A 25,409-nucleotide genomic window follows, 5' to 3' on the forward strand; every position below is an offset into this window, starting at 1 on the left:
GAGAATAAAATGGTGGGTATTGCAATTTTTTTTTGTTTCATGATATCTGCGCAGGCAAATCGTTGGGAAAAAATACACTTTAATTATTTTTAGCGCACATAAACACGATATAATAACATTTTTTTGGTAAAATTTTAAAGATGATGTTATGCTGAGTAAACAGATACCAAACATGTCTTGTTTTAAAATTGCGCACACGCCCATGCCAGCCGTTGGCTCTCTTGTAAAAGCAACCCTAGCGGCTTAACTAGGATTCATTTTTATGGGCTGCCCTACGTGCGACAAAGTTGCTCATGCCGCGTTTTTAACGTTAAGCTTTTTTTTTAAATCGCAATGTTTGACACTCTTTTGTTTTTGTTTTTTTACCAGGTTCGAAGTGCCAGTAACCATAAATGGCAATGCAAGCGAAATCGTGCGATTTTGCGGGCATTCGTGAAACACCAACGCGTGAATGCGGCCTAAAGGATGAGTATAAAGATACATATTGTATTCTGTATATATACTGTAGGCAGTTAATGCAAGCAGTTAGTACTGAATGTCATTTCTTTTGTTATGAAATATGATGTATGGGGTGATGAGGGGTGTTTAAGTCGGAATTCACAGTGCCGTGCACACTTCTGGCATCTGGAAGATGCTGAGAGTTCAGCCGAGATTGTAAATCCATTGCACGTGCACGCACTGTAAAGGCCAACTTTAAATCTGCTAAATACATTCCAGGTGCATCAGAACACAATGCATTCAAAGTTGTATTACTATTTCTTTTAGAAGTAGTCACAGCCTGAGTAGAAAAGCCTGTTCCCTGCCAGCATGCTGCAAAGAAGGACCCTTGCCTGTCTATGTGGAAGCAGTGGTCTCCACGAGTAGGTCTGATACTTTCCTGGTGAGTCTCTCTAGAGCAAAGGGGCCGGATTCATAAAGAGTTACGCCGGCGTATCAGTAGATACGCCGACGTAACTCGGAATCTAAGCCCGTCGTATGTTTAAGTGTATGCTCAAACTGAGATACACTTAAACCTAGCTAAGATACGACGGCCTGCGCCGTCGTATCTTAGGGTGCAATTTTCCCGCTGGCCGCTAGGTGGCGCTTCCGTTGTTTTCGGCGTAGAATATGTAAATGACTAAATACGCCGATTCACGAACGTCGCAGTAAAGATACGCCGTTTCCGTAAGAGATACGCTGCGTAAAGATAAACCTGCCCCCTAGGTGGCGTAGCTAATGTTAAGTATGGCCGTCGTTCCCGCGTCGCAATTTGAAAATTTTACGTCATTTGCGTAACTCGTCCGTGAATGGGGCTGGACGTAATTTACGTTCACGTAGAAACCAATGACGTCCTTGCGACGTACTTTGGAGCAATGCACACTGGGAAATTCCACGGACGGCGCATGCGCCATTCGGGAACAACGTCAATCACGTCGGGTCACCAATAATTAACATAAAACACGCCCCCTCATCCTCATTTGAATTACGCGCGCTTACGCCGGCCCCATTTACGCTACACCGCCGTAACTTAGGAGGCAAGTGCTTTGTGAATACAGCACTTGCCTCTCTGACTTACGGCGGCGTAGTGTAAATACGATACGCTGCGCCGCCATAACAATGCGCGCCCCTACCTGAATCTAGCCCAAGGTCTCCAATCTTTTCAAACAAAGGGCAGTATATTGTCCTTCGGGCTTTAGGGGGGCTAGATTGTGGTTACACTTTAGATTTACAGAGGAGGCCTGGTGCCCATGATCTGAGATTCTCTGTGATACCTCACATGTGTGGGCCGATCACCGTTTGCGTGCGTGCGGGGGGATGGTGACACTTCTACATTTTTTTTATTTATTTTTTTAGTTTAATCACTTTTATTGCAGTCACAAGGAATGTAAACATCCTTGTGGCAGCAATAGGCAGTGACAGGTCCTCTTTATGGAGGGATCTGGGATCTATAAGACCCCAGATCCCACCTCTTCCCTTAAAAGCATTCAAAACACCAAGATAGGTAGATTTTTTGTTAAATGGCGCTGTTAACATCTGGGTAAACTGGAATGTTATGGTTATGTCAGGTCATCGCTTCCGGGTTACCATAGCCAAAAGCCAATCAAAGCCGATCCAGGCTTTGCTCGGTTCTCCAAACAGCCAATGGAAGCGCCGGCTGGTCGCTTCGGTGGGACAGGACAGCCCGAGAAAGCCATGGGGGGCGTAAGGAGGCAGCTACAGAGGACCCCGATTGGCACTCTTGGACATAAGAAAGGGGGTGTCAAATGGGCACTCCTGGATCTAAGAGGGGGGGGGGGCCTGATGGGCACTTCTAAATCTAGGGGAGGACTCTGATAGGCACTTCTGGATGTATGAGGGGACTACAATATTCAATTCTGGATGTAAAGATAGACTCTGATGGGCACTCTGGGATCTAAGGGAGGACTGATATGGGCAGTCCAGATCCTAAGTAGGGACTGTGATGGCCACACTTGGACCCAAAGGGGGCATTGATGGGCATTCCCAGATCTAAAAAGGAACCTGATGGGCTCTCCTTGATCTAAGGCAGGATGCCGATGGGCCCTCCTGGATGTAAGGGGAGACTCTGATGGACACTTTTTGGATCTAAGGGAGAACTCTTAGGCCTCGTACACACGACAGAGTTTCTCGGCAGAATTCGGCGAGAAACTCGGTCAGAGCCGGATTCTGCCGAGAAACTCTGTCGTCTGTACACTTTTGGCCCGATGGAGCCGCAGAGGAACTCGTCGAGAAAATAGAGAACATGTTCTCTATTTTCTCATTGTTCTATGGGAGAAGGCGGCCCGCCGAGCTCCTCGGCGGCTTCATCCCTGAACTCGACGAGGAACTCGATGTGTTTGGCACGTCGAGTTCCTCTGTCGTGTGTACGAGGCCTAATAGACACTTCTGGATGTAAAGGGAGAATCTGATGGTCACTCTTGGATGTAAGGAGAGACTCCGATGATTACTTCTGGCTCTAAGGGAGGACACTGATGGGCAGTCCTGGTACTAAGTAGGGACTCTGGTGGGCACGTCTGAACGCAAGGGGGACATTGATGGGTATTTCAAGATCTAAAAGGGGATCTGATGGGCACTCCTGAATCTAAGGGGGAACTCTAATGGGCCCTTCTGTACCTAAAGAAGGCCTCTGATAGGCACACCTGTATCTAAAGGAGGACTCTTACAGGCACTAAGAGGAGACTCTGAAGGATACTCTTGGATATAAGAGGGGACTCTGATAGGCACTCCTGGATATAAGGAAGGACAGGCTAAGCTGGGTGACTATTTGTAAAGCCTACAATGTAGCCGTCTTATTGAAGAGTTTGGAGACCCCTGGCATAGGAAGATGGCGGCACAGGACCTGGAGTGCAGCGGCGGAGGGGAAGGTTGGCAGCACAGGACCTGGAGTGCAGCGGCGGAGGGGAAGGTTGGCAGCACAGGACCTGGAGTGCATTGGCGGAGGGGAAGGTTGGCAGTGCGGGACCTGGAGTGCAGTAGCGGAAGGAAAGGTTGGCAGCACAGGACCTGGGGTGCAGCAGCAGAAGGGAAGACTGGCAGTGCGAGACCTGGAGTGCAGCGGCTGAGGGAAAGGTTGGTAGCACAGGACATGGAGTGCAGCGGCAGAGGGGAAGGTTGGTAGCACAGGACCTGGAGTGCAGCGCGTAGGGGAAGGTTGGCAGCGTGGGACCTGGAGAGCAGAGGTGGAGGGGAAGGTTGGCAGCGCAAGACCTGGAGTGCAGAGCCGGAGGGGAAGGTTGGCAATGTGGGACCTGGAGTGCAGCAGCGGAGAGGAAGGCTGGCAGCACAGGACCTGGAGTGCATTGGCGGAGGGGAAGGTTGGCAGTGCGGGACCTGGAGTGCAGCAGCGGAAGGAAAGGTTGGCAGCACAGGACCTGGAGTGCAGCGGCAGAGAGGAAGGTTGGCAGCACAGGATCTGGAGTGCATTGGCGGAGGGGAACGTTGGCAGTGCGGGACCTGGAGTGCAGCAGCGGAAGGAAAGGTTGGCAGCACAGGACCTGGAGTGCAGCGGCGTAGGGGAAGGTTGGCAGCGCGGGACCTGGAGTGCGGAGCCGGAGGGGAAGGTTGACAGCACAGGACCTGGAGTGCAGAGCCGGAGGGGAAGGTTGGCAGCACAGGACCTGGAGTGCAGCAGCAGAGGGGAAGGTTGGCAGCACAGGACCTGGAGTGCAGCGGCGGAGGGGAAGGTTGGCAGTGCGGGACCTGGAGTGCAGCAGCGGAAGGAAAGGTTGGCAGCACAGGACCTGGGGTGCAGCAGCAGAAGGGAAGACTGGCAGTGCGAGACCTGGAGTGCAGTGGCTGAGGGGAAGGTTGACAGTGCGAGACCTGGAGTACAGCGGTGTAGGGGAAGGATGGCAGTGCGAGACCTGGAGTACAGCGGTATAGGGGAAGGTTGACAGCACAGGACCTGGAGTGCAGCGACGGAGGGGAAGGTTGGCAGTGTGGGACCTGGAGTGCAGCGACGAAGGGAAAGGTTGCAGCAGGCAATGCTGTTTTTTTTTAGGACAACCAGTGGTACAGGCAACAGAAAAAAAAAATATATGTAAAGGGAGACTGAAGTTCCTCTTTAACTCTGCTTAGTATTATTTCCATACTAAGCAGAGTTAAAGAGGAACTTCAATCAAAGCGGTCCGAGTATTATGGATCTGTTGAGTAGGGCTAATTTGTCAAAGACACAACACAAGTCCTCATGTGGAGATCAGCGCCCTCTACAGGAGAAGCTTCTTCTACTGTCCTTCAGCCCTGATGCCAGCTCAATCCCAATACAGAATACGTATCACTCTGGAGTGGTTTCCTTCCCATAACCCTCTAGCAGGACGGACATCTGGGTTTTATTTGGTAGTTCACATGAAGTATAAGCTTTGCTTTCTAAATGAAAATCGTAAAAGTGAAATATTTGACAGATGTAACATTTGGCAGCGCTAATCAACGCATAAAAGCCATGCTGACCTCATAAAAGTTTAAATTGAAAACCTACTGTGAACCTGAGGCCAGCCTATGGACCCTCACATGACTTGGCATATGCTTAACAAGCAGCAAATTAGTTTTAAAACAAGCCCTCACTGACCTCCGTAGCTGCAGGCACTGTGGAAAAATCAATTCTCAGAAATCACAGTAAAAGCAACAAAATCGTTCAAGTCTTTCTCTCAGCAGCTCAGCTCCCCTCTGTTGGCAGTCATTCAGCAGCTCAGCTCAGCTCACCCCTCCCAGCAATGACTTATCAGCTTGTCTCATCCTTCAACACTCTCCTCAGCAGCTCAGCTTACCCTGTTCAGCCAACCCGCAGCAGTGACTCAGAAGCTCAGATAACCCTACTTTCCCCCTCTATGTGTTTTCCTTACAAATTAGAAGGCAGAGTCACTGCTGGGAGAGAGGGGGGACGGGGGGGACACAGTCACTGTTAAGAGGAGGAAGCAGGGGAGATAAGTTACTGATGGGAAAGGGGGAACTAAGCTGCTGAGGCACTGCTGGGAGGTGGGAGCAGAGTGACTGTTGGGAGGAGGAAGCAGGATAAGTCACTGATGGGAAAGGGGAAACTGAGCTGCTGAGGCACTGCTGGAAGGGGTGAGCAAGGCGAGTTAAAGAACCTTGCTCCACAGTGTCTGCAGCTACAGAGGTCAGTGAAGGCTTTTTTTTAAAGTTTCTTACTGCTTCTTAAGAATATGCTGGGAGGGGGAGCCGAGTCACTGTTGGGAGGAGGGAGCAAGGGAAGGTAAGCCACTGATGCGAGGGGGAGGAAAGCAAGTTGAGCTGATAGAGAGGCGAGCAGGAAACACTAAGCCACTGATGGGAGGGGCGAGCTGAGCTTCTAGTGGGAGGGAGACTTTCTTGCTTCTGATGAAAATTTGAAGATGAATTGCTCCATGTTGCCTGCAGCTACATAGGTCAGAGAGGGCTTATTTCAAAGCTTGTTTACTGATACTTAAGAATATGCTGGGGGGGGGGGAGCTTAGCCACTGTGAGTCACCATTGGGAGGAGGGGGCAGGGGGAAATAAGCCACTGATGGGAGGAGAAGCAAAACAGATTAAACTGATGGGAGGGGGGAACAGGCAGCACTAAGCCATTCCTGGGAGGGGGACTTTCTGGCTTCTGGTGTGCACTTTAAAGATCAATTGCTCCACGGTGTCTGCAGCTACAGAGGCCAGTGAGGACTTATTTGAAAGCTTATTTACTGCTTCTTAAGAATAGGATGGGAGGGGGAGCTAAGCCACAGAGTTACTGTTGGGAGGAGGGAGCAGGGGAAGATGAGCCACTAATGTGAGGGGGAGGAAATTAAGTTGAGTTGATGGAGAGGCGAGCAGGGAATGCTAAGCCATTGATGGGGGGGGCAGGGTAGGGGTGACCACGTGTCCCGGATTGCCCGGGACAGTCCCGCATTTTGCAGGTCTGTCCCGGGCACCTTCATTCCAGGACAATAGTGTCCCGGGAATGAAACTGACCCAGCCACCCCTCAAGCCAAACTAATGCCCCCAAAAAAGGCCGCCACATCACTGCTTTACTCACTGACAGTACTTGTCCTGGTCGGGAATGCCTGGAAAAGCACAGTCTCCACCCCCTGCTTGTGATTGGAGAAATCATAAATCCCGCCTCTTGTGTCCAATCACTGTGCTGTGATTCGTTATAGCACAAGCTGATTTTTGGGAAGGGGGTGTCCCTGAATGGTAGTTTGGAAATGTAGTCACCCTAGGGCAGGGGGAGCTGAGCTTCTAATCGGAGGGAGACTTTCTTGCTGAAGGAAAGCAAGTTGAACTGATGGGAGGAGGTAACAAGGAGCACTAAGCCACTTCTGGGAGGAGGACTTTCTTGCTTCTGGTGTAAACTTTAAAGATGAACTTCTCCATGGTGTCTGCAGCTACAGAGGTCAGTGAATGCTTATTTTAAAGCTTATTTACTGCTTCTTAAAGTGGATGGAAATCCGATTCTTGGAATTTGAGCTGGGCACATATATCTGCAGTGTTTTCTTATCTCTCTTCAAATCACTATGTCTCTTGACTGTCTCCTGCTCCTTTTTTTTGTTATCAATATGAGAACTTCTGACAAGTTCTCCATCAACTGTGATAAAACCAGCCTGAAATTTGTGTCAGGGTGGGTGCTATTAATAGATAAGCAGAGTTCTGGTCTGTTAACAGCGCAGGTCTGCAAGTCTCTGCCTATGTGGAGACGGGTGTGTGCCTTTCCTCCAATCAGCTGTCTCACAATGTATGGCAAGAATCCACACCCACAGGTGAATCGGGAAGAGAAACTTTTAACAGGATGTGCGCCTTAAACAGTATATGTGACGGGAGGGCCTGTGGAACCTCTTGGAAAGGTTGGGAAACCCTTGTTCCAGCTCCCCATGCACCTCTAATGTCTAAGTCAGCCTGTGCCATCCTGGCACAGGGTGACTGAGAAAATATATCTTGAATTACTTAAAAGTGATATTTATCCACAATGGGGTAGATTCAGGTAGGGCTGCGCACTCTTACGGAGGCGCAGCATACCGTTTTAACTCTACACCTCCGTAAATTACTGGCGCTACGCTTCATTCACGAAGCAGTAGCTCCGTAATTTGCGCGGGCGCTCCGTAGTAAAACTGGCCGGCGTAAGCGCGCGTAATTTAAAATGATCCCGTACGAGCGTGGATCATTTAAATTAGGCGCGTTCCCGCGCCGAACGTTGTGCGCATGCTCCGTCGGGAAACTTTCCCGACGTGCATTGCGGTAAATGACGTCGCAAGGACGTCATTTGCTTCAACGTGAACGTAAATGGCGTCCAGTGCCATTCACGATTCACTTACGCAAACGATGTCATTTTCAAAAATCGCGACGCGGGAACGACGGGTATACTTAGCATTGGCTGCCCCTGCTAATAGCATGAGCAGCCTTACGCAGAAACCGACGAACGCAAACGACGTAAAATGCGAACGCCGGGCGCGCGTACGGTTGTGAATCGGCGTGAGTATGCAATTTGCATACTCTACGCTGACCACTACGGGACCGCCACCTAGCGGCCAGCGTAAGAATGCAGCCTACGATACGACGGCATAAGAGCCTTATGCCAGTCATATCTTAGGCTACAGTCGGCGTATCGAGCTTTCTGAATACAGAAAAGTCGATACGCCGGCGCAAATTAGCAATTACGCTGCGTATCTATGGATACGCAGGCGTAATTGCTACCTGAATCTACCCCAGTATCTCCCAGGATATATTTAAAGACTATTCTTGGTTTGTTTGATTCTGAACTCAACATGTTAATTGAAAGAGCTGATCACATTGGCCTCTGTACAATGTAGGAGACGGGCCGACTGCCGCTGGAGCTCCTCTATTGTGTGAAGGTTTTTCCGAGTGTACACTTATGATAATGTATAATCTACTGTGTGAAGCTCGGTGACAATAAGTCTGACCTGTAGTGAAATCCTGATGGGCACGGAGTCACATCGTCTGCCCTAAGGGATTAGTTAATTAGCTCATGTTAATTTATGTTTATGGTGACAAATGTATTGTTAGAGTAATATCAGGAGGAGGGGTGAGCTCCCTCCTCTTCGACTGTATATAAAACTTGTATTCTGGTTCTAATAAAGAGTCCGTGTTCAGCAGACAAACAAGTATAGTCTCGTTGTGTGCTTGTGAGCAGTTGGAATATCTGATCTCTAGATTCAGACTGGGAGGAAGCGGTATATGACGAAAGCACTCAAGCGGGGTGTGGGACGTTTCGTTACAGTATATAAAGCTGAAGACAGCAGATATACATGTAAAACTTATGTGGGAGGATTTGTTTAATCCCTGTGTATCATCTGAGGCTGTTCACTTCACGGGGTATATGTGAGGGTTTACATGGACTTTAAGGATATGTAAATACTAGAATGTCTATAGCAGGGGTCCTCAAACTACGCTCCCGCGGGTCGAATCCAGTGTGATTTACCCGGCCCACGGACTGCCCCTTTAATACCGCAGCAATCCCCTTTCCCTCTGATATCTTTTTATCACACAAGATGAAAAACACGACAGGTCCAGACAAAAGGCGGGTCTTTTCAGTTAAGCAGCGGGGCGGTGTCAGCAATCAGACACCTGCCTTTCACTAGCAAAGTCCTGCCCTTTGTCCGGACCTGCCATGCTTCGTGTCTTGTGCTAATGAGATAGCAGAGAGGCGGAGTGCTGGGATGTTATAGGAGGGGTGGCAGTGTAATATCGATGGGGGGAGATCCGTGATGGGGGGGAGATCCGTGATGGGGGGGGATTTGTGATCGGGGGAGGGATCCGTGATGGGGGGGGATTCGTGATGGGGGGAATTGTGATTGGGGGGGATTCGTGATGGGGGGGGGGATTCGTGATCGGGGGAGATCCGTGATGGGGGGGGATCCGTGATGGGGGGGGAGATCCGTGATGGGGGGGGAGATCCGTGATGGGGGGAGATCCATGATGGGGGGGAGATCCATGATGGGGGGGGGGAGATCTGTGATGAGAGGAGTTTGTGTTGGTTGGGCTTTGTGATGGGGGGAGTCTGTGATGGGGGATCTGCTATTGGGGGGACCTGATATGGGGGCTTTTTGAAGGGGGGAATCTGTGATGGAGAGGAGTCTGTGATGGGGGGGGGGGCTGTTATTCTGGGCTTTGTGATGGAGAGGAGTTTGTGTTGGGGGGCTTTATGATGGGGAGGATCTGTTATTGGGGCTTTTTGATGGAGAGGAGTTTGTGGTGGGGGGTCTATTAATGGGGGCTTTGTGACAGAGGAGTTTTTGTTGGGGGGCTTTGTGATGGGGGGGTTAGTTATTGGGGGCTTTGTGATGGGGGGTCAGTTATTGGGGGCTTTGTGATGGGGGGTCAGTTATTGGGGGCTTTGTGATGGGGGGTCTGTTAATGGGGGCTTTGTGACAGAGGAGTTTTTGTTCGGGTGCTTTGTGATGGGGGGTCAGTTATTGGGGGCTTTGTGATGGGGGGTCAGTTATTGGGGGCTTTGTGATGGGGGGTCTGTTAATGGGGGCTTTGTGACAGAGGAGTTTTTGTTGGGGGGCTTTGTGACGGGGGTCAGTTATTGGGGGCTTTGTGATGGGGGGGTCAGTTATTGGGGGCTTTGTGATGGGGGGACAGTTATTGGGGGCTTTGTGATGGGGGGTCAGTTATTGGGGGCTTTGTCATGGGGGGTCAGTTGATGGGGGCCTAATATGGTGGGAAATCTGTGATGGAGAGGACTCTGTGATGGGGGGGGTTCCGTGATGAGGGGGGTCTGTGTTGGGGAGGGGTTTCGTGATGAGGGGAGTCTGTGAAATACTAATAAGTTTATCTTGATTAAAATTGTTCTTTATTTTAAATATTGTATTGTTTTTTCCTGTTTTTTTGCACTTCAAATAAGATGTGTGCATAGGTTCATATTTTTTTAAACTATAGTCCGGCCCCCCCAACAGTCTGAGGGACCGTGAATTGGCCCCCTGTTTATAAAAAGTTTGAGGACCCCTGGTCTATAGCCTGGGCATAGGTTTGCTTTAACCACTTCCAGACCACCGCATGTAGATATACGTCGGCAAAATGGCACGTACAGGCACATTGGCGTACCTGTACGTCCCTGCCTAGACGTGGGTCGGGGGTCCGATCGGCTACATGCGGCGGTCGGATTCCCGCGGGGAGCGATCCGGGACGAGGGCGCGGCTATTCGTTTCTAGCCGCCCCCTCGCGATCGCTCCCCGGAGCTGAAGAACGGGGAGAGCCGTATGTAAACATGGCTTCCCCGTGCTTCACTGTGGCGGCTGCATCGATCGCGTGATCCCTTTTATAGGGAGACTCGATCGATGACGTCAGACCTACAGCCACACCCCCCTACAGTTGTAAACACACACTAGGTGAACCCTAACTCCTACAGCGCCCCCTGTGGTTAACTCCCAAACTGCAACTGTCATTTTCACAATTTAAATGCATTTTTTTGCTGTGAAAATGACAATGGTCCCAAAAATGTGTCAAAATTGTCCGAAGTGTCCGCCATAATGTCGCAGTCACGAAAAAAAATCGCTTATCGCCGCCATTAGTAGTAAAAAAAAAAAAAATAAATAAAACTATCCCCTATTTTGTAAACGCTATAAATTTTGCACAAACCAATCGATAAACGCTTATTGCGATTTTTTTTACCAAAAATATGTAGAAGAATACGTATCGGCCTAAACTGAGGGAAAAATAAATGTTTATATATGTTTTTGGGGGATATTTATTATATTATAAAATATTTCATTTTTTTCAAAATTGTCGCTTTATTTTTGTTTATAGCGCAAAAAATAAAAACCGCAGAGGTGATCAAATACCACCAAAAGAAAGCTCTATTTGTGGGGAAAAAAGGACGCCAATTTTGCGACCGCACAATTGTCTGTTAAAGCGACGCAGTGCCGAATTGTAAAAACCCCTTGGGTCATTTAGCAGCATATTGGTCCGGTCCTTAAGCGGTTAAGTTATACTACATCACAGTATGGCTGAATTGTATTATATTCGAGTTTGAAATTCCTTCACTTTCCCACCACCCTCCACTCTCTGTTGGGTTAATACTGTGGATATTTATTTTCTTTTTTTTAATGATCTTATTGGATCACACAATATCTGAAGCAGAGCAATGTCAGTAACAGGATGTACCGACTTCACACAGCAGAGCTTTGAAATCCTCGCCTGCTGCTCCACGGTGTGAAAGGTTTTCTGCATCACAACCCTCACATTTACCATTCGTCTCTAGAAGAGTACAAAGTGTCAGAGACCTTTTCTGTGTTCAGCGCCGTATTAAAAGGGTCTGCAGTCCAGACGGTATTATGCCGCAAGAAATACGGGTTGGGTTTATCGATATCCTATACTAGGTTGCTTGGCTGAAACAATGGATTGAAGCAGCAGTTCATTAGTACAGTAGAGGGAGAATCGTCAATATCCATCAGGAGTGTATTCCTTTACAATGCCTTAAAATAAATGGATCACAGCAAAATGATAGCCCAGGTTTAAAAAATAAACTTAAAAAAATGTTATAAAAAAATCTCCATGACATAGTTACATAGGGCCATATTCTTAAACAAGTTACGTAGGCGTATCAGCAGATACGCCTACGTAAGTCCGTTTCCTATGTTTAAGTGTATTCTCAAACTGAGATACACTTAAACATGCCTAAGATACGACGGCTTGCGCCGTTGTATCCTAGGCTGCAATATTTACGCTGACCGCTAGGTGGCGGTCAGCGTAGAATATGCAAATGACTAGTCACGCCGATTCTCTAACGTACGCTTGCCCGCCGTAGTGTTTTAACGTCGTTTCCGTAAGCGATACACGGCGTAAAGATAAAGATGCCCCCTAGGTGGCGTACTCAATGTTAAGTATGGCCGTCGATCCCGCGTCAAAATTTCAAAATTTAACGTCGTTTGCGTAAGTCGTCCGTGATGGCGCTGGACGCCATTTACGTTACAGTCAAAACAAATGACGTCCGTGAGACGTCATTTAGCGCAATGCACGTCGGGTAATTTACCTGACGGAGCATGCGCATTACGATCGGCGCGGGAGCGCGCCTAATTTAAATGATCCACGCCCCCTGCCAGGATCATTTGAATTAGGATGGCTTACGCGGGTGGACTTTACGCGACGCCGCCGCAAGTTTACAGGTAAGTGGTTTGTGAATCCGGCACTTGCCACTTAAACTTGCGGCGGAGTAACGTAAAGTACATACGTTCCGCCGCCTTAGATGTATAAAAATATGGCCCATAGTAGATGAGGTTGGAAAAAGACAGAAGTCCATCAAGATGCAATAAAAGAAAAAAAAGAAAAGAAAAGAAAAAAAAAAACATCTCTCACTGCAATACTAACCCACCCCACATACTCACTGGGGTAGATTCACGAAGAATGGTGTATTTTTGTGCGGGCGTAACGGTTCCTATTTACGTTAAGCCTCCGCAACTTTTACAGGCAAGTGCCGTATTCTCAAAAGAAAGTTGCGGCGGCGTAGCGTAAATAGGCCGGCGTAAGCCCGCCTAATTCAAATTGTGAAGAGGTGGGCGTGTGTTATGTAAATTAACCATGACACGATGTGATTGACGTTTTTCACGAACGGCGCATGCGCCGTCCGTGGAATTTCCCAATGTGCATTGCTCCAAAGTACGCCGCAAGGACGTATTGGATTCGACGTGAACATAAATGACGTCCAGCCCCATTCACGGACAACTTACGCAATCGACGTAAAATATTCAAAATTCGACGCGGGAACGACGTCCATACTTAACATTGGTACGCCGCATGTACGCCACCATATAGCAGGGGTAACTTTATGCCGGGAAAAGCCTAACGTAAACGGCGTATCTGTACTGCGTCGGCCGGGCATACGTTTGTGAATTCGCGTATCTAGCTGATTTACATATTCTAGGCATAAATCAGTGTACACGCCCCTAGCGGCCAGCGTAAATATGCAGTTAAGATCCGACGGCGTAAGAGACTTACGCTGGTCGGATCTAATAGAAATCTATGCGTAACTGATTCTATGAATCAGGCGCATAGATACGACCGGCCAGACTCAAAGATACGACGGCGTATCTGGAGATACGCCGTCGTATCTCCTTTGTGAATCTACCCCACTGTGTTTAGATCCAGCACTGTTCATCTTATGGATTCACTGAACCCCAGGAGTCACCTGACCCACTTGCTGTGAGCACAGGGAGTCAAGGAGCTGCTCCCTGGGGGCGTGTCATCAGACCGCCCAGGAGGAATGCTGTAAAGAGCGGCTGTATATCATTCTTATTGTGCTGCTCTTTGCAGCATATAGGACCCATCTACTGCCGGATGGAGGAGCCCTGGACCCAGGGGTGTGCCGCCAATGAGGCAAAGTGAGGAGACTTGCTCTGGAGGTAAATCGGTAAAGGGCGGCATTGAGGCTAGAGTGTCCATACCAGGCACTTCCTTCTCACTACAGCCGAGTAACATTGACCTGGTAGTAAGTAACCGCGGCAAGCTCCTGCCTGGACCTCAACCGATGCAAAAAAATGGGGGCATGGGAAGCTGAAATTTTGCTTTTCCTCTTGCTTTCCTATCTAGCAGTCCCTTTATATCAAGGCTGTATACATAATGTATTATTTTCCCTGTCGGAGGCCCCCCTTATGTTGGTGTCCCCACTCCCCACCATAAGTCCCCCCCCTTTACATCAGTGTCCCCACCATAAGTCCCCCCCCTTTACATCAGTGTCCCCATCAGTACCCTCCTTACATTAGAGTCCACCCTTACATCAGAGTTCCCATCAGCGCCCCCCTTAGATCAGGATCTCCCATCAGAGTCCCCCTTACACCAGTGTCCCATCAGAGCTCCCCCTCCACTTTGCATCAGTGTCCCCGATCAGAGTCATCCCTTACATCAGAGTTCCTATCAGTGCACCTATCAAAGTCACCCCCTTACATCCGTTTTCCATTTAGAGTTCCCCTTACATCAGTGTCCTATTCAGAGTACCCCTTACAACAATGTCACCATCAGAGTCCTCACCTTACATTGGTTTCCCCATCAGAGTTCCCCTTACATTAGTGCCCCCATTAGAGTCTCCCCTTACTTCAGAGTCTCCATCAGCTCCCCCTTACATCAGTGTCCCCCTTAAATTAGTGTCCTCATCAGCAGCCCCCCTTATATCAGTGTCCCCCCTTTCAGAGTAACACCCTTATATCGGTGTCCCCAGCATAGCCCCCCCTCCCTTACACCAGAGTCCCCATCAGTGTCCCCCTTACATTGGAGTCCCTACCAGAGTCACCCCTTACATCAGTGTCCCCATCAGTGCCTCCCTTACATAAATGTCCCCTATGAGAGTCTCCCTTACATTAGAGTCCCTATCAGAGTCACCCCTTACATCAGAGTCCCTATCAGTGCCCCCCTTACATTAAGGTCCTCCCCTTACAACGGAGTCCCTATCAGTGCCCCCCTTACATTAAGGTCCTCCCCTTACAACGGAGTCCCTATCAGCACCCCTCTTACATTAGTGTCCCCATCAGAGCCCCCTCACCTCTGTAATTACGCTTACAGAGTGGTGCAGTAGCAGAAGGGCAGGAAGCTTCCTATGAATCCTTGGTCAGGGATGTCATTGGTTGCTAAAACGGTCCTAGCAACCAATGACGCAATGCAATGGAGGAATCCTGTACTCTTGCACTGGAGACTCACAAGTGGGGGGTCAGGGGTGCTATAGGGCACATAGAATAGAATCATAGAATCAGTTACGCATAGCTAGCCCTAAGATCCGACAGGTGTAATTGAATTACACTGTCGGATCTTAAGGATGCAATTCTAGGCCGGCCGCTAGGTGGCGAGGCCATTGCGGCCGGCGTAGAATATGCAAATGAATACTTACGGCGATCCCCGAATGTCCCGAACGGCCCGTCGATCTAACTCTATGTCGTTTCCGTCGAGTTACGCCACGTAAAACTAGGGCTGAGCCCTAGTTGTCTTAAGCCATGTTAAGTATGGCCGTCGTTCCCGCGTCGAAATTTAAACATCAACGTCGTTTGCGTAAGACGTCCGTGAATGGCGATGGACGTCATTTACGTTAACGTCTAAGCAAATGACGTCGGTGCGACGTCAGTTAGCGCAATGCACGTCGGGTAATTTACCCGACGGAGCAATGCGCAGTATGTCCGGCGTGGGAGCGCGCCTAATTTAAATGGGACTCGCCCCATTCGATTGGGCCCGCCTTGCGTCGGACGGATTTAAGTTACACCGCCGCAAATTTCAAGGTAAGTGCTTTGTGGATCGGGCACTAACTTGGAAAAATTGCGGCGGTGTAACTTAAATCGGAAAAGTTAAGTTGCGCCCGGGCTACGTGAATCTGGCCCAAGGTTCTGAAGATAGAGGTTCTGAATTAATAAAAAAAAAAATGTTTGCTTTGGTTGAACTCGATAAGACATGCGACTTTTTTTTTTTCAACCTAAAAAAACCCTGGAAAGTGTAACTGCAGACGGAATATACCATTGCCAAGCATTGTGCTACTAATACTTTACACTATAATTAGGATCTAAGAGTCTCCTTACCTCTACCTGTTGGCAGATCTGAATGAGTTTTGCCATTTGCGATTCAAGTTCACTGCTGTACTTGACCAAGCTGGTAAGATTTGACTCCAGAGTTTGCTAGAAACAAAGACACGAGGAATAAATTAACCCACCTCCAATCGTTATCAAGCTTTGTACATCGCAATGCATTTACAGTGTATGTACACACCCAACAATTAACTTATTTATTTGCTTAAATACATAAGTGAAAGCGTTTTGTTATATTGGTTTGATAAGTGCAAAAAAATAAATAAAATAAATGTTGATCCTGACAGAAATCTTGTGAGCGGATGACCTCCTGTGCTCTCAGCCTCTGCTGCACTTGATCAGTTACATTGTTCCCATTTCTCTCTGTGCATTTGTGACAGAACTCACATGATCCTTGCCGGCTCTCCCAGAATTTTCAGGATTCCTAATGCTTCCTGATGAATCAGTAGAAATTTGCTTGGTGGGTGGCCCTGTTGCCTGCTTACCACCCGACATCCCTCAACTGATAAGCAAAAGGAGCCGGGCAGAAAACTGTCAGCCAAACAGCGGCTGCATCCAATAAGATGCAGCTGCTGTTTGGAGTATTTTGACAGCTGGCAGAGTGGCTGTCGAAATAATATAGCCACAGTCTATCTGTGCTGTGTAATGTGCCTGGAGGAATCTCTTGGATCTTTATGTGTATGGCAAGTTTAGGACGTCCAGTACTCACAAAATCCCTGACGGGTCTTCCAGGGTTACCGGTACCTCCAGGGTTACTGGGCCCTCCAGTGTCACAGCCTGGACCCTGCCAGGCCATCCAGGATTCCTAGAACCTCCAGTACTCAGGGGATCCCTGCTGGGTCTTCCAGGATCTACCAAGTCACCCAGGATTCCTAAGACCTCCAATACTCAGGAAATCCTTGCCGAGTCATCCAGGATTCCTAAGACCTCCAGTACTCACAGGAACACTGCTAGGTCTTCCAGGATTACCGAGACCTCCAGTACTCACAGGAACACTGCTAGGTCTTCCAGGATTACCGAGACCTCCAGTACTCACAGGAACCCTACCAAGTCACCCAGGATTCCTAAGACCTCCAATACTCAGGAAATCCTTGCCGAGTCATCCAGGATTCCTAAGACCTCCAGTACTCAGGGAATCACTGTCAAGTCATCTAGGACTCCTAAGACCTCCAGTACTTAGGGAATCCTTGCCGATTCTTCCAGGGTCTCTGGGACCTCTAATACTCACAGGAACCCTGCCAAATCATGCAGAAATCCCAGAAATTCCATTACTCACAGGTACCCTGCCAGGATTCCTAAGACCTTCAGTACTCAAAGGAACCCTGTCGGTTCTTCCAAGATTCATAATACCTCCATTACTCATTGGATCCCTGCTAGGTCTTCCAGGGTTAATCGGGACCTCCCGTACTCACAGGAACCCTGCCAAGTCATCCAGGATCCCCTAATACTTCCAGTACTTCGGGAATCCCTGTTGGGTCTTCTAGGGTTTCTCAGGCCTTCAGTACTCACAGGAACCCAGGCAGGTCTTTCAAGGTTCTAAAGACCTCCAGTACTCTCGGGATACTGACTGGGTCTTCCAGAATTCCTAGGACCTCCACTAATTCCAGGTGTTCCAGAGTTTATAGAAGAGACACTGGGTGTGTCCCCTGACCAGAAGGGTATTTATTTTCCAACCTTTGAAGTGGCTGGTGCTCAGTTTTATCGCCAGCTACCTGAGAGCTAAAGCGCCATAACATTTACATGACAGTTAGCATCCCTGGGAATTACAGACCAGTTAGCCTAACATCATTAGTATGCAAGCTCTTGGAGGGGATGAAAAGGGACTATATACAAGATTTTAGTAATGAAAACGGTATCATTAGCAGTAATCAGCATTCATGAAGAATCGTTCTTGCCAAACCAATCTATTAACCTTCTATGTGGAGGTGAGCTGCCATCTAGATAAAGGAAGGCCCGTAGACGTGGTGTACCTGGATTTTGCAAAAGCATTGGACACAGTTCCCCATAAACGTTTACTGTATAAAATAAGGTCCGTTGGCATGAACCATAGGGGGAGTACATGGATTGAAAACTGGCTACAAGGCGAGTTCAGAGGGTGGTGATAAATGGGGAATACTCTGAATAGTCACGGGTGGAAAGTGGGGTCCCCCAGGGTTCTGTGCTGGGACCAATCCTATTAAATTTGTTCATAAAAAACCTGGAGGATGGGGTAAATGGCTCAATCTCTGTATTTGCAGACGATGCTAAGCAGGGCAATAACTTCTCCGCAGGATGTGGTAATCTTGCAAGAAGATCTAAACAAATTTATGGTGTGGGCAACTACATGGTAAATGAGGTGGAAAAATTAAAAATGATGCATTTGAGTGGCAAAAATATGAATGCAATCTATACACAAGGGGGAGAACCTCTGGGGGAATCAAAAAATGGATGCCAATCAGTGCCGCAATGGATGCCAATCAATGCCCACAATGGGCATCACTGATTGGCAGGCATTGTTTGGCACTGATTGGCATCCATTAGTACAACACATATGATAGTGCCCATCTATGCCCATCCATGCCGCCCATCAGTGCCCATCCGTGCCGCCCATCAGTGCCCATCCGTGCCGCCAATCAGTGCCCATCCGTGCCGCCAATCAGTGCCCATCCGTGCCGCCAATCAGTGCCCATCCGTGCCGCCTATCCGTGCCCAGCCATGCCACCTATCCGTGCCCATCTGTGCAACCTATCCGTGCCGCCTATCCAAGCCCATCCATGCCACCTATCCATGCCGCCTATCAGTGCCCATCCATGCCACCCATCAGTGCCACATATTAGTGCCCATCAATGGCACCACATCAGTGCCACCTTATCGGTGCCCATCAGTGCCGCCTTATCAGTGCCCGTCAGTGCAGTACCATCAGTGCCCATCAGTGAAGGAGAAAACGTACTTATTTACAATGTTTTATAACAGAAACAACAACAACAAACCTTTTTTTCTAAATTTTCGGTCATTTTTTTATTTTTTTTGCAGAAAATAAATATCCCAGAGGTGATCAAATACCACCAAAAGAAATCTCTATTTGTGGGTACAAAATTATAAAAATGTAGTTTGGGTACAGTGTAGCATGACCGCGCAATTGTCATTCAAAGTGCAACAGCGCTGAAAGCTAAAAATTGGTCTGGGCGGGAAGGTGTATAAGTGCCCCCCGGTATGGAAGTGGTTAATGAATAGTGGAGAACTGAATGGGAACAACCTAAAAAAGGTTTGTTTCTTCTTGGAATCTGCCATTTCCAGCTCCGTAAAGGTCTTACCAAGCGCTGGCAGCAGTCACGGCGCGGTAAACCCTTTTGCATCAGTTGGGGTTTATCGCACTGCTAGCCCTAGTTAGCTCCAAAATGGACTGAGGCCATTCCCTCAGCTTAATGCTTCAATGGCGCCACATAATGCTGTCAGTTATATGGACCCTTGAATGCGCAAATTGTGGCTGTAAGGTGAAAAAAAAATAAAAAAAATAACACAAAGCGAAACGTTTTATTTACTCCAAACGCATAAATATAGGAATATATCTCCATATGCTCAGGTTCTCCTCGGCTGAGCTGTCATTTAGCATTGTTCACGCGGCATTCTACGCTGTTTATCTGTCCGCTGTGCGCTATGCAATATTTATAAAGGCAGGAGAGTGCTTAGCGGAGCTAAAGATAATCCATTCGGAAGTATTGCTAGATTTCTTAACACACAAGACTACATACCACATAAATAATTTAGGCGACACAGAATTCCCATTAAACGACGTGATTTCTACTAAGAGGAAAGGTTTGGTATCTGAGACGGCGCTTTACCAACCTTGTAAGTGATACCGTATTAATAGCGCCGGCCTTCCAGGAAGGGAATTATCCGCTGTAACTAGTCAGAGGCTGGAAATAAATGAACGTTCCGGATTAATTCCGAGATGCCTGATGCAAACCTAGGCATTAGCAGACCTTACTGTACACTCCTAGGGCCAGATTCTCGTATCTCCGCAGGCGCAAGTTTTACGGACAAGTGCTTTATTCACAAAGAACTTGCCTGTAAAGTTGCGGCGGCGTAGCGTAAATCCTCCGGCGCAAGCCCGCCTAATTCAAATGATCCGGGTAGGGGGCGTGGATCATTTAAATTAGGCGCGTTCCCGCGCCGATCGTACTGCGCATGCGCCGTCCCTAAAATTTCCCGACGTGCATTGCGCTAAATGACGTCCAGCGCCATTCACGGACGACTTACGCAAACGACGTAAATTTTGAAATTTCGACGCGGGAACGACGGCCATACTTAACATTGGTTGCCCCTCATATAGCAGGGGCAACTTTACGCGTCGCAAATCTTACGTAAACGTCGTATCTTCACTGCGTCGACCGCGCGTACGTTCGGGAATTCGCGTACTTTGCTAATTTGCATACTCGACCGGGAAAACGACGGAGGCGACACCTAGCGAGGGAAAAAAAAATTGCATTTAAGATCCGACAGCGTAAGAGCCTTACGCCTGTCGGATCTAATGGTTATCTATGCGTAACTGATTCTAAGAATCATTTGCATAGATACGACGGGCCAGATTAGGACTTACGACGGCGCACATGGCGTTGCGCCGTCGTAAGCCCTTTCATAATCTGGGTCCTAGTGCCCAATCTGAAGCCCAGGAGGCGCATGTGGCCATTTGGTACTTTTTTGTGTGACCCTTGGGGCCCCTGTGTACACCAATCTGTGCTGTCTTCTTAAAGCGGAGCAGACAGGTATTTGCACCCACTTCTGGGACCTGCGAGTAGTGCGTCACCCCCCCCCCCCCCCCCGTGTTGTGTTCTGGGAAACACACGGCTCCCAGAACCCAGCAGGGGACCAGTGCAATCCCTGCATGGGCAGTAGGGAATCGGGCAGTGAAGCCGCAACGCTTCACTTCCCAATACCCTCACCGAGGATGGCGGTGGGGGCAGCAGAGAGACCAGCGATTGCTCGATTTCTGCTGCCGACGTCGCTGGATTCCAGGACAGGTAAGTGTCCATTTATTAAAAGTCAGCAGCGGCAGTATTTGTAGCTGCTGGCTTTTAATATTTGTTACGGCGGAGCTGCGCTTTAAAGCAATCTCTAGCAGTCTTGTGTAATGTGTTTCCAGTCTATAAATGTCTTCTGAAGCGTGTCCCTAGTCCCCAACAACCCCTATGGCTCGTCTCTGAAAGTCTCTTGCAGCATGTCTGCGGTCTCTGACAATCTCCTGCAACATGTCCGATATCTCTGACCATCTCCTGCAACATGCCCGATGTCTCTGACCATCTCCTGCAACATGTCCGATGTCTCTGACCACCTCCTGCAACATGTCCGATGTCTCTGGCCATCTCCTGCATAATGTCCACAATCTCTGACCATCGTCTGCAACACGTTGGATGTCTCTGACCATCTCTTGTTTCTTGTCTGCAGTCTGTGACCATGTCCTATAATCAGGGCCATTTGAAGGATTTTGGGGGCCCCAAGCAAAATGGACATGGAGGCCCCCCCAAGCCCCCCCCCCCACACACACAAAGCCTCACTCCCTGTGTCCTTCTTACTCTGCCCTCCCCCCCCCCCCCCCGTGTCCTTTCAGTTTCCTGTTCCCGGCCGGACTGAAAGGAAGTGAGCACTCAGTGTGCACTTCCTGTCAGTCTGGCCGGGAAAGGAAACTGAATCTCCTGTACCATGCGGTACCCGGCTGGACTGACAGGAGGAAGGAAGAGGAGCTCGGCCACGCTACAGGGAAGGGGAAGTGACAAGAGAGGCAGCAGTGCTGCAGCCGCCTGAGGCTCTCTATAGAGCGCTTAGGCGGCTGCAGCATTTATAGGAGGCGCAGCAAGGGCCCTGCTTGAGGCCTCAAGCAATTGCTTGGTTTGCTTGCCTTGTCACGACGGGCCTGCCTATTATATGTCTGCAGTCTCTGACCATCTCCTGTAATATATCTGAAGTCTCTGACCATCTCCTGCAACATGTCTGTAGTCTCTGACCATCGCCTGCAACATGTCTGTAGTCTCTGACCATCTCCTGCAACATGTCCGATGTCTCTGACCACCTCCTGCATAATGTCCGATGTCTCTGACCATCTCCTGCATAATGTCTGATGTCTCTGAACATCTCTTGTTTCTTGAATGCAGTCTCTGACCATCTCCTGCAACATGTCCACAATTTCTGACCATCGTCTGCAACACGTTGGATGTCTCTGACCATCTCTTGTTTCTTGTCTGCAGTCTCTGACCATGTCCTATAATCAGGGCCATTTGAAGGATTTTGGGGGCCCCAAGCAAAATGGACATGGAGGCCCCCAAGCCCCCCCCCCCACACACACAAAGCCTCACTCCCTGAGTCCTTCTTACAGCGCCTCCCCCCCCCCCCCCGTGTCCTTTCAGTTTCCTGTTCCCGGCCGGACTGAAAGGAAGTGAGCACTCAGTGTGCACTTCCTGTCAGTCTGGCCGGGAAAGAAAACTGAATCTCCTGAACCGTGCGGTACCCGGCTGGACTGACAGGAGGAAGGAAGAGGAGCTTGGCCACGCTACAGGGAAGGGGAAGTGACAAGAGAGGCAGCAGTGCTGCAGCCGCCTGAGGCTCTCTATAGAGTGCTTAGGCGGCTGCAGCATTTATAGGAAGCGCGGCAGGGGCCCTGCTTGAGGCCCCAAGCAATTGCTTGGTTTGCTTGCCTTGTCACGACGGGCCTGCCTATAATATGTCTGCAGTCTCTGACCATCTCCTGTAATATATCTGAAGTCTCTGACCATCTCCTGCAACATGTCTGTAGTCTCTGACCATCTCCTGCAAGTTGTCTGTAGTCTCTGACCATCTCCTGCAACATGTCTGTAGTATCTGACCATCTCCTGCAACATGTCTGTAGTATCTGACCATCTCTTCTATCATAATGTAAGATAGGTTGAAATTAAAGCACCACACAACTAAGAGGTCCAGAGTGCCTTAAAGGTCAGGGGTACAATTCAAGAAATAGCCAAAGCATTTCGGGAGTCTAAGTGTCCCCTTCATCAGGGCTTGACTGGCAACAAAGTGAACAAACCAGTAGTGAACTGGACCAACAATTATATTTATTCCACTGTGAGTTGAAAGCTGAGGCCTAATCAGCAGCTTGGTTAGTTACCAGTCAAGCTCTGATGAAGGGGGTACTTGGACCCCTGAAAGGCATTGACTATATCTTGAATTGTTCACTTGACCTTTAATGGAATAAAGATGCATCCGGAACGCTTAGCAGTTGTGTGGTGCTTTCATTTCAACCCTTCTTATATTACACTACAAGCCAAGGAGACTGTGGAGATCCTCTGGGGTGTAGAAGCTGTCTGCCCAGGAACCAGATCATTTACGCCAACAGTAATACTGTAACGAGACCCTTGCTCGCTCGCTTCCGCTCTCCCGACACTCCTCTGCTACTAGTGAGTCAGCTTGCAGATCGCAACGTCTGATGGTTCGGTCATCCAAGGCTTCAAGATCCGAACTACAGCTATGTGCCATTCGGAATCCATTAGAACAAACACCAGGCAGGCTGTATGTAAGTTCAAACAGGAAGACCTTTATTGGAAGTACACAACACACTTTTAAACAGAATTTGGAACATCCCGCCCCCAACAATCGCTTTCCTATTGGTCAATTGTAAAGTACATGTAGTCCTCCTTCAGGTCCTCCTTAGCCATGCAAATGAGGACTTGAAAATGAGTCAACAGGGATTGGTCCAATAGCTTGAATGGAGGGACTGTTATGTGTAATGAGACGGAAGCCCCAGTGGCAATCAATATACACAATAGCCAGACACAGAACAATGGAGCTGTCTGGAGCTTTAAGACAGGGAAGAAGACCCCCCACTGTGTAACAGCTTTCAAGGAGGAACACTTCTGCATTCCAAGGTCCATGACAAATACCTTAAATGGAACTTCCGCTTTAAATACTGGTGACCCTCTGACATGCCACATTTGGCATGGGGGGGGAGCGGGTACCCAGTTTTGACAGGCACCCAGCTTCCACTTCCTCCCCGGAAGTTGATCTCTCCCCCTCCCTCCCTGCTCTGGGAGACAACACAGGTCCCAGAAGATTGCCCGGCCATTCACAACAGACAAAAAGTCCCCTATGACCAGTGGTACCCAACTTTTTAAGCACCAGGGCCCGCTTTCATAGAAGAAAAGTGTGGCAAGGACCGGGGGAGTGGGGAAGATGTTTGGGGTTGGGGGTATGGCGGTTGGGGGGCAGGTGTTAGAGCTTCAATTATCCCAACACCATAGTTGATATGGTGTCAGGATGATTGCAATACATAATTTTTATTCTTGCATTGTAATAAAAACTTGAACTCTTGCCACTGTCGCCTGGCACCCCAGCCACCAGATGCAGCTTATCACTAGCCGGCCCCCCCTGCCACCAGATTCAGCTTGTCACTAACTTGCCACCCCAGACACCTGATGCAGCCTGTTACTAGTTTGCCACCCCAGCCACCAGATGCAGCTTGTCACTAGCCTGCCACCCTGGGCACCAGATGCAGCTTGTCACTAGCTTGCCACCCTGGGCACCAGATGCAGCTTGTCACTAGCCTGCCACCCTGGCCACTAGATACAACTTGTCATTAGCCTGCCACCCTGGGCACCAGATGCAGCTTGTCACTACCCTCCCCCCCCCCCCGGCCACCAGATGCAGCTTGTCACTAGCCTGCCACCCCGGGCACCAGATGCAGCTTGTCACTAGCCTGCCAACCCGGGCACCAGATGCAGCTTGTCACTAGCCTGCCCCCCCAGCCACCAGATGCAGCGTGTCATGAACTTACAACCCCAGGCACCAGATGTAGCTTGTCACTAGCTTGCCAGCCCAACCACCAGATGCAGCTTGCCACTAGTCTGCCACCAGATGCAGCTTGCCACTATTATGCCACCCTGGCCATCAGATGCAGCTTGTCACTAGCCTGCCACTCGGCCACCATATGCAGATTGTTACTAGCTCTCCATTGGCTAAAACAAAAACACTCATGCTTGAAAATGGCAAAAAAATGCACTTACAAAAGCAGATGCTTGAGGAAGCTCAAGCGTGAACCTACAAACATAAAAACGTCTCCATATTTTATTTCCCACATGGCAAACTCTTGTAAATGGCAGTTATTCATTTCACAGACAATCCCGGTCCATAGATGATTTATTTTTTTATTCCTACACCTCCCAGGAGGATAAACTCATCACTTCAATGTGGCTACTTCACCACAGCTATATATTATTTATACTGTACGTCTTCTCTATTAGATTTTTCCAAGTTTCGGGATCCAAAGCCAACTGTACATTTTTATTTCATGGGCTGAAGATCTCTTTTTTTTTTTTTATCACCTAGTGATATTCCTCAGACAGTCTTCGGGAAGAGATCTGGCCTAAAGACGGGCATACATGAAAACCCAAAGACTTGTCTCACAGATCCTTGCCAAGGGAGAAGACAAGGGCC

General features: G+C 48.9%; 1 protein-coding gene across 1 annotated transcript in view; it reads right to left on the bottom strand.

Annotated features, from left to right (window-relative positions):
* Positions 1 to 25,409, bottom strand: part of MID2 (midline 2) — a 304,582-nt gene that overhangs the window by 201,839 nt on the left and 77,334 nt on the right. Inside the window, exon 3 of the mRNA XM_040322836.1 lies at positions 15,969 to 16,064. Within this exon, the coding sequence (XP_040178770.1) occupies positions 15,969 to 16,064 (96 nt within the window). The remainder of the gene's footprint in view (positions 1 to 15,968; positions 16,065 to 25,409) is intronic.

The sequence above is a fragment of the Rana temporaria genome, chromosome 9, assembly GCF_905171775.1.
Source record: "Rana temporaria chromosome 9, aRanTem1.1, whole genome shotgun sequence".
Taxonomy (NCBI): domain Eukaryota; kingdom Metazoa; phylum Chordata; class Amphibia; order Anura; family Ranidae; genus Rana; species Rana temporaria.